Here is a 10,601-nt window from a genome sequence, read left to right on the forward strand (position 1 = left end):
CCGCTTTACGTTCTGTAATTGTATTAATTTAATTTCATAACAGAGTTGGGCAAGCCACCTGGATTAAAAACTTCACGCGAAGGGTGATGAATGCCTTTAGATAATATTTCAAATGGTGGTGGTTAGAAATTTGAGCATCAAGATAAGTGCATTACGTTTTGCCTCATCATCGTGAGTTGTTTTTTTACTACTTAAACGGTCAAAAACCTTTGTCAATAATATTTGCCTGGCCTCCGGAAATTATAGCATAGGTTAAAGGTTTTTCTGCCTTTGTTCAGCGAGTGTTTGCATTTCCATCATTTATAGAAATCGATCAAATCGCTTTTACCTTTTTTACCTTTTAATGATTCTGACTGCGAAGCATATTGAACGAGGTTTCTTGCGCGGTCAACGAATTGTTATCTAAATGTTGGGTTGTCAGGATTGTTCCAACGTTTGTATCTATTCTTATAACCTAAAGTATTGACGTAAATGAAAATCAATTCTAACTGACGGAACTTAAAAATCAAAGATCCTCTGTCTTCGATTCGTCAACCCTTAATGCCACCTTTGATCGCGAATGTTGAGTACTCTCAATGAGAGTTCAAAACTTGCAATTACTCGGTCCTTTATGCCTCTTTACAATTGGCATAATCTTCATGCCTCTTTGACTGTCTTATACTTACTAGGAAAAGCTACTTAACTTGTGCTTACAAGTACGTATAAACACCTGATATAAATTTGGGTAAGCGTACCAAAACTAAAAGCAACGTGATTGAACGTATTAAAATGTCATTATACGGTTTCGATACCTGAATTCTTAATTCATCGAATCTATTGTGTATTCAAAAAACGGGGGAAACACGTTGACTCAAATATTTTAAAATTACTCAGGAACGTATAAAAATGCCTCAGTATCTGTACAAGCTTGTTCGCCGATTTACATGATAATCCATGAGTGGTAGGACCCTGTAAACTGTGGGTACTGAAGGCTTTTGATCATCCTGGCTCTTAGCACGTTTGGAGCACTCAGCTGTCTTTCCACTGGTTTCTGTACTACGAAATATATGGCCAATCAAGCCAATGGTCAAGTGGTACAGCAGTTCCACAAAACTGAGTATAGAACCTCCCAAAAATAGGCCAAAGACTCCGCCAAATGACACTAAATAGAATTTATAATATTAGTACCAATCTGAAGACTCATTTTCTGTTTTCACTCAAGATGCCTCTACTCTCCTCTACTCTCAATTGACTACACTGCTTTAACGATGTTGTAAATATTCGTTGGTGAAATTAAAATTGAAATTACGACTCTGTGCCTATTATAACCGATGATACAATTTGTCCAGTAGCTCACAATTTTCTATTTCCAACGAGATTATGATATTCTTGGAACTGCAAGGAGTAACGAAAACAACGGCATTCTGCTAATGTTCATGCATCTAAATCTTCGGGTTGTTTGTATACGCGAATTATTTACCGAGCAGGTCTAGTTGGGTGTAGACAATATCCATCCTGTACCGTAACATCGAGGCTGACTCGTAATGAACATCGATGAAGATTGTGTTGAAAGCAATGGAGTCTCTCAATTTTGTATGCGTGATTTGGTACCGGTAGTTGTACCCTTCGCATTCCGGAGGACAACTGCAGTTCATCCCGACAGTATCATTACCGAAGTAGGCGTTCTTTTCTAAAATATAGTTGTTGAATATACCTGAGAAAAAAAACGTAGGGACGAGTACTCGTGAAATGTCTAAGCCTAGGTTCCAGTGTCCGGACCAGTACCATAGTCGATTTTTCAAATAATTCAACAACACTCTACCATTTTCTCTTGCTAGACACAGAAGATCATCCAAAACGCAGGCTCGTTCTGGACCTACGAAAACAATGTCAGTGACAAAGTGTGTACTTGGATCTTTCGTCAGTAGTGTAAATTGAACAAGCTGAATACCTGATGGCATCAGGAAAAGTGGGTTGCATCCGCACTGCTTGATGGCTGAATCACGTCGACACATGGTCAGGCAGAAGTTTTGATTATATTCCATTTTGCCGCTGAGCTTGCAACTCAGTTTTGTTTTGTCCAGCTGAAGGATCCGCTCGGTCGCATAAATAGACGGGCATTCCACTCCGATGCTTGACAACGTTCCGAGTGCTGAATTGCTCCCACTGCTTGGCCAGGACTTTGGATCGCCCACAAAGACCGTCACTTCTACAGCTTTGTCTGAAATTATTGTCGGGCTTCACTGATGTATGAAGCCCATGATATTTCCGTTTGCTACAATCTGAGTGTCAGCGTCCAATTCCCGAAATTTGATGATAGAAGGAACTAGATTTTCATGTGGTAATGGTTGTGAGTATAACTTTTTTGCCAGTCTCAAACTTTTCAAAACGATCACTATTACTGCAGGACATATTTACGATAAGTATATAAATTCCCGCCGTAGTTTACAGCTCTCATGAACTTTTGTCCCAACTTCTAGAAGATTATGATTTATTCAAACTAGTTTTCGCGGGTGACATGACGATCGGAAATAAAGTTTCTTCACTATCGATCTTGGCCTCATCCATTGGATAAAATAACTTATAGATGTGAAGAAAATAATAAGAAATACCCATTTAGCGGTAGGAAATCACCGTAGCCTAAAAATACCCGTGCTATACATGCAATTGCGTAATTAGAACCAAGTAATTTACTTTAAGGCGTTTCTTTCATTAAGGTTTTGAAACCCAAGAGCTAAAGTACATGTGAGTAGGTTGAACAAGTTATCATCTAAGAAGTCAATTTGTTGGAAGAAATATTTCCACTAGATTGGACTAAACGCAGATATCAACAGCACGAATAGCAGTCTGTGAGAATTGAGACTGAATTTGAAATGGATGATCAATAATAATTCCCTCCCACATCATAAGTGAATTCACCTGCATTTGGAGGCTGAGATGATTTATTTAGGCTGACTACAAGCCTGATGCCGCTCCAATCCCCCATCATATTACTTCGTCTTGGCCTCAGCTCCTTTGAGTACATCTCGTGATCGGAATCAGCAGTTTCGGAATTGAACGAGTAGCAGAAACCGTACTCGGTCCTCTGTACCTCAAATATTTCACAGCAATTTCTGTACGAAGCACGCCACCAGCAGTCACTCAGAAATTCAGCGCAGGTCGGTGCGACAGTTTGAAGAAAGTTTGTCAAGTTCTCACCTACATTACATCGATTCTTATTCATTACATGCGTCGATTGTGTTCTGTTTTTGTGAATTTTTCCCGACATCTTCCGTGTTGGATTCAAAATTTCAGAATCTCCTATTCATACAATGTTTAAATTACACTATTACACGAAGTCATTTATGGTTTGTAGTCTTTTTAATTGGTTAATTTATTGTAGGATTGATTCAATTTTTTTTTTTTTCAAGAATGAACAGTAAAAACAAATACAAATTTGTAATTGCAGATGATTCGAAGACCGCCCGAATAATTCAAATGGTATAGCAGATGCATCGTTTCTAGCCACTGTACCAATTATGGCATAATTTGTCTTTTGTTTCCTCAATTACGCAATACAGACTAACGATAAAATTGGATACTGAATAAGTGTTCGGCGAAAGTTTGAGTACATGACACGTCTAATTTCAGTTTCAAAATAGGTTTTTACGTAGATTAAAAAATCTTCCGTATCATTTATGGTCAAAACTTTGTATTGCACGTATAATGAATATGGCCAAAACCGTATCAAAAGATGGTCACAACTGATTAAAGTAGTCGAAGCCAGCACATCTATCATAGTCTCTTCAGTCACGCACTAAAAATTGAGGACAAAAACAATCCACATGTAAATACAATTACACGTATAGATCACGAATAAGGCCAAATGCGTTTCCAGACTCATTAATTAGCGACCACCACATGCAGCAGGGATGATTGTCCGATAACTCGTTGTCATCTCTGTGAAATGACCTGCGTATATTATATAATACGTGTCGCGTGCGACGCAAGAAAAGGTTGCTATATAGTCAGTCTTTACCGACCGAGTAAAATGTCACTAATTTTCACTATTGTATTAAAGCCAATGATGCCACTTGTTTTGACTTTCATCGAAAGCCTACGATGAGTTAATCTCTGCAAATCGAATAAACTGTAATAAGGGATGTTGAAGTTACAGTTAGATGTAAGAGATATTTAAGTAACACTTTACTCGGTCGGTAAGGACTGACTATACACGGTTGTTTCCTAGTATGCACCGCAGTACGTTGGGTTGCCTACCACTGAGGAGATCAAATATCGGTAAAACAGACCTACCGAGTTATAATCACTTCAGTTAGGTCAAGTCACATAATCATTTTAACGTGTCTCTGGAATGCGATCGCAGATCACTTCGGATTAGGTTACAAACAACGATATAACTGTTTCGCCAAATCCACACAACTTATTTGTTTACTCGGAAACACCCGGTATAACCAGTCTTTCGCTAATTCTATACCCACCTAACAATGTACCGCTGAACACTTCAAGTGACCGGTTTTCGAGGAATTGTAACTTGTCGAAGTCGCCGAAGGTCAGGGTTGAGAGTCTGGTTACCAGGTCGCGGTACGTTCGAACTGCTTCCAGGTCATGTACAGGGACTATATCTTTTTCCATTTCGAGAGCTTTCTGCCAGTTCACTCGATTGCTCGGGCACAAAGTGACGCTGGGAAATGGAAGTTCTGACACTGGGTATTGCGTCGTTTCAACAACCGTAGACGTTTGAGCTGTCTGGAGGAAGAAACGCATTTCTATCAGAATCCTATTGGGGAAATTGAGGCAAAAGGTATTTGCTATGCTAGGTGTATAAATTTTTTGTGAATTTCTCCCATGCTGCTCAGCGTCAGCTACACAATTGCCGAAGATAACAGCTATGCATTTATATAAATTTAAATGCAACCATAGAAGCAGTTTTCAATTTTGCGAAGTCTCGTCTTGAGAAGAGAATGAATCGATGGGTTGCAAATTCAAATGAAAGAGTCATCACCTGAAATCGACTAGATAATTTTGAGATGACGACAACGGTGCATATAAGAAAGAAAGTGAAGACAATTGTCCAGATGAGACGTTCCATCCAGTGTGCGCCTGGTTCGACTATGTATCTCAACCCGTGAAGGCTGCTTTTGGTACAGTAGTTCTTCAGGAAATTGAATAAATATTTCAGTGGTTTCAGTTTCCGTCTTTGTGACGTTCTTTTTTTATGCTCCAGCCAGTTGTTATATCGCTTCGTTCCCGACGATATATTTCTGCGAACAATTGCACTAACAGTCAAGATTCAATTATGGAAAGTGAACCTGTAAAAACGGCACTAGCTGTTCTTTTCTTTTTTTTTTTCTAAATACCTCTGTAAATTCCTTCGAATGGAGGTAAATTCTCCACTTTTATTATAAGATTTGAATAAAGATGTGTATCGAACAATCACGGAGAACTCCTGATGAGTTTATAATTTCTTAGCAAAACAGCGAAATACATTTTTTCAGGATACCTCCGTCTATTTTCTGCTCAAGGATTTATTGGATACACATTCTCAACCAGAAGTGAGTCTTGTCGATAATATTGAACACTTTATGATGGAATAAAAATAATCAATCACAATAAAGACGATAATAAAATGAAATTTGAATGACAATAGTGCCTGAAAGTTATAAATAAATTGTTGAAACAAAACATTGTTTAACAATTTTGCGGGGAATGTTTCTCTTGCCATGTGCAACGAATTCGTGGATTTTTCTGAATACGCATGAATTTTGAAGAACTTACTCATTTTTTTTAAATTTACGATTTCGAAAATTTAAAGTTTTGTAAAAACGGAGTTAAAATCCTGAATTTTGGATACCTTTTAGTAGAAACGTTGTTCAATACAATTAAAAAGTTTCCGCAGTATTGAACGAACAGATTCGTAAGTAACGTAAAGTTTTTACAAATTTTCGAAAACGAAACTTTTGAAATAATGAGAAAATTCTTTAAAAATTCACGTGTATTCAGAAAAATCAACGAATTCATTTCACACGCAAAGAAAAAACACTCCCTGTAAGTTTGTTAAGCAAAGTTTTGTTTAAACAGTTTATTGACAACTTTTGGGCACGATTATTATTCAAATTTAATTTGCGTATTGCCTTTATTGTGGTTTATTTTCTTCATATTCTTATTTTATCATAAAGTATCCAATATTGTCGACGAGACTCACTTTTAATTGAGAATGTATAGCCAATACATCCTTAAATCGGTTACACGTGATGTGTATTTTCATTATAAAAATACTGATCCAAAAATTGAAAACGATTTGAAAGCATTCTAGATATATTCAAAACCAAGTGAGTATAAGTCATTCGTTTCATTTGTACTGTCTTATAAATCGCGTTAAATGAAGCGGGTGTATAAATTATATAACTTTTTTATATTTATTTTTGTACCAAAACGTCATTCGCTTGCAGAAGTATCAGCTGATTAAATTGTGCAATTAATTATACGCCGAGAGTGAGTGCCGTCGGCCACAAGGGGAATTACAAGCCGAATATCTGATTTTCTCGTCGGAGAGCATAAGTAGCAGCAGCTGCTAGCGATTGATTTTGAAGTAATCGAAGAATGGTTGGTAATAATAAACGAAGTTAACGAAGTGAAATACATAACGGGAAGCGATAAGGAAAGAAAAATAATTATAAGTCAACTTTATCCCACCTTGTGCTTTTGCTTGCCATCTAACCTCAGATGAAAATTATTGTAATGGGTGGAAGTCGGCTGATTGGGTTATAAAATATGCGATTTCATTTTATCCAATAACTGGACACTTAGAGAGGTACGTGAAAAACGAAACGTGCCTTCGAATCGCCTTGATTACCAAAGGGTGTTCGTCGTTACACTGAAAGACGAGAACTAACTCCTTTCGCTACCCTGACTCGCGAATTTTTCTATCACAGAATCAGTCCAAACAAATGCCAGTCTAATCCGTATGAGAATCGTGTACACAGTCAAGAATTGAGCTAATAAACGCAATTTATTTGATGGGTCTGGTATTTATTTTTCGTGGCCGACATCACGAACGGTATTTATCGCAAACATACCCGTCCCTTTATTTCATGTAATTTTATCATCAGCAAAATCTTCAAAGGAGGGAAAATTGTTATTCCTGTGTTTTTACTGCAGGAAATCTACATTTTTAATGTCTTTGAAAAATATCATGTTTACCAGACTGCTCGAATGCATCGAAATCATACTGTTATTTGCAAGTAGTGTAAGTTACGATTTTATAATCAACGACTGAAGGTGTGGCGTCAGAGAGGGTGGATCGATGACAATTCAGACCCGGAGACAAACCTTGGCTGTTACTTCATTCGTAGAATTGTCAAGTTTCAGGAGCCTGCTATGCATTCCAAAAACCTCGAGGCAATATAGGCGTAGTGATTTTCTACACAGGCCTGAATCCTTGCCTTTATTATCGCGAATAAAATCCACACGTAGTTTAGCAGAGATACATTCGTCCTTTACGGAAAACCATTCAAAGAAAGAACAGTTTGCATCTTTCGAGGGCGAAAAACTAGCATTTTGTCATGTTCGTTTTTTGAAGCAATAGATATGGACAGAAATCTCATTCGCAGTTATTATTCGCTGAGAAAAAATATTTATATCCCTCGAAAAAGGAAAAATTGTCAGCTTTGACCGGTAATTGTTATTCTGGATAAATTTTTTTTTTTTTTCCAAGACGATCTTACCACTTGTAAGATACTCTTTATCGGGCGTCAGCGACAGAACTTAAAAAAAAAAGTAAACTATCCAATTATTATCATAACAGAGGTAAAATTTTATCCTTTTTCTGTTAGTTTTGGAAACAAAAGGTTTTTTACGGTCTTTTTACGAGTAATTTCAAGATGCTATTCATAGCGCGTTCCATCCTCGTCGAAATCTTTGGCGCGATTTTCTTGGTTAGTCACTTGGTGATAAATGGCATGTAATGGCTCGTATTCTTTTGTGTCAGCGCTCATAAAATGTTATCTACAAATTTTAGTTAATGACTAGCCCGAGGCCTGCTATCGTTTCGGAATCATGTACTATATCTATATTTCAGCGAGCAAAGCTTATACTCTTCAAAACGGGGCACTAGAACATAATTTTCTTACACTCCAAAAAAAAAAAAAAAAAAGGCAACGAAAGGAACGAGAATACTCAGGCAACTCACCTCAGATGGGAACACTTAGATGGGCGATTATCGTGTACATTTGAATACCGACCTAGTTTAAACATTCTCTTGTTACACCGGACATGTGTTACTTACAACCGAGACTGGGGAGCAGGGTGACTTTTCGATATATCTGGTAGCACGCTATTGTTCTCAGAAGTGGGTTGGATCGATGCGTTCCTTTCAGCCGGATATCTCGTTTCAGCCACCGCTGATATGATTCGTATATTATTTGTCATCATTTTTTCTTTCCTCCATTTATATGATTAAATGGCTCGTCGGGAGAAGAAGAGGCATCAGGCACCGAGGGAACAGGTAAGCATTGAGCACTAAGAGGTTATTTTTTATTCGTCCCGCATTCCGAAGGCTTTTAGAACTCGAACAAGTTCCCTGGCTTTACGCTTAGTTCAATATATCTTCCCATATTCTCCGAGCATTATTCAGCCCTCCATTATCTTGAGTCAACATTGGGTATTCCATGCTCCATTAGAAAATGATGCAAATACTGGGAATCGCCATTCGCAAAAGAGCTTACGAAGATCCGTACGCCGAAAATATGCCCAAATATATCTTGAGCTTCGAGCCTAAGAAAAGTACCCATCAAACATTGGCAGATTCGCCGAATGCCACACCGAGAGAACCAAGAACCAAGAATCATTGAATCAATTACGTATGTGGTCAATTCAAGATCTGTTAGTCTAAAAAAAATGTTTAGTTGATTTCAACGAAATTTTATTAGACCAACAGATGGTGAGTTGACATAAATCAATATTTATTCAATCTTCGCCGTCTGTGGCTATACATTTAGTTTCTTCAATGACATTTTTCTCTCAGTGGAAATATCTGCTCATTGTCAGCCTTCGCAAGCACATCATACTTGTACGACTCGACACATTTGACATCTCGAAAGTCCGTCACGTACATACGACACGTGATCACTAGTCTGCGTTGTAGGACCAAAAAATGGAGTAACGCACTTACCCCAACGTGTGTTGATAAGGCAATCCAATTCCCTTGTACGCTTTTCGGGCACAGTCCTTTCTTGTACTCTTCACCAAATCCAAAGCCGTACTCATTGTAACACGTTGATTTACGTTGATTTTTGTTTTCACATACTGAGCTCCCCGAAGCGATGCCTGGTCATGCACTGTGTGCGAGGTCCGCCAAATCACGGCCACCCTGGTGTTTGTACAGTTGTGTGTGCAGTCAGGTTGGGGGGTTAGAACCCTCCATGTTGCAGGAGCGCGACACTCTGAGAAGAGTAGCCGTAAGGGTCGTTTGTGCAACCCGACCACGTGCGGTCTGTTTACACTTTTCCAGGGACTGTCAATAGTGAAAGTGCAACGGAGTAGTTCAGATATTGGGACTCTTCTTGGCACCGCCTTCATCGTGGGGTTGGTTAGTCACCCATTCAGGTTATTGACCAATTTTGCTTCCCTTCTCCGTTATGTCCAGTTTTTCCATGAGACTGAGTAGAACTGTCAATGGTAGTCAGACCAGTTCTCGTTCTTCAACAAAGTAGCTATCCAAGTATTTCGAAATTCTTCTGGATACAACGAAACAATGACGCCATGTTTGCTACTTCATTCTTCTCTACGTACTTTCCAGATACTCGTATGTAAGTCTGGACTGACCACGAATTTCGCACACCCTACTCTGTTTTAGAGTCTTGTGTGAACCCTGCATTGAAGTTACATTATTTCAGGGTATTCCACTCTCTATAGTCGTCTACAATAGTTTTAATCTCACGAAATCTTAAGCGGTTTGGGTTATCTTTTTGGTCTTGGCACCATTTGCTTTAAAGGTGGCTTATTGATTTTCAGATGTTCTAATTTCAGTCTCTCTAAGCCTGCATGGCTTTTCATTTGCGCCAAGGACCAGTTGGAGTCCTTCGGGAAAATCCTTCAGGAATAATGCATAACGTAAAATCTTCCGAACTACCCGGTCAAATCGAAATTTAAAAAAAAACAGGTGTACATTAAAAGGTCTTTAACACGAATCGGAAACCTTTTCTCAACCACCGACACTAGCTATAAAAATACCCTTTGAAATTGATACGGCGAATTTTTGTACGCTAATTTTCCTTTCAACATATTCCCTTGAATTTGGTGAGATACCGTCGACGTGGTTATTTCCATTTCGTCGCTTCTTATTTCGGGTTCTTCGCTGTAGGCAGTGGGAGTTCCGAGTATTGAATTTCACAACGGCTCAGGGCGTTCGCAGTGAGACCTTCGGTGGCTGGTAGAAACCTTTGTCACTGCTTTGCTACCGGGGATGGTCAACGGTGTAATTCAACTACGGATACGCCGAGCGGTTGCCTTTGTGGAGAACGAGCATAAAATGAATGGTCGTTTAGGGGGGGGGGAGATAGAAAGTGGATAAAAAAAAAAAAAAAAAGACACGAGAGAAAAGGAAATACGGAAAAGAGTTCGCG

The 10,601-nt window shown here is 38.6% G+C and overlaps 1 protein-coding gene across 1 annotated transcript; it reads right to left on the reverse strand.

The window, feature by feature from the left end:
- Positions 1–230: 230 nt before the first annotated feature.
- LOC124186594 (pickpocket protein 19-like) lies at positions 231–9,243 on the reverse strand. Its single transcript, XM_046578425.1, has 8 exons — positions 9,149–9,243; positions 4,982–5,240; positions 4,458–4,725; positions 2,899–3,177; positions 1,931–2,200; positions 1,802–1,855; positions 1,460–1,693; positions 231–1,141 (listed from the first exon to the last, which is right to left on the reverse strand). Exons 1-8 carry the CDS (start codon positions 9,241–9,243, stop codon positions 891–893), a joined length of 1,710 nt encoding a protein of 569 aa, XP_046434381.1. The 3' UTR covers positions 231–890.
- Between the last annotated feature and the right edge of the window lie 1,358 nt (positions 9,244–10,601).

The sequence above is a fragment of the Neodiprion fabricii genome, chromosome 7 (assembly GCF_021155785.1).
Source record: "Neodiprion fabricii isolate iyNeoFabr1 chromosome 7, iyNeoFabr1.1, whole genome shotgun sequence".
Taxonomy (NCBI): Eukaryota; Metazoa; Arthropoda; class Insecta; order Hymenoptera; family Diprionidae; genus Neodiprion; species Neodiprion fabricii.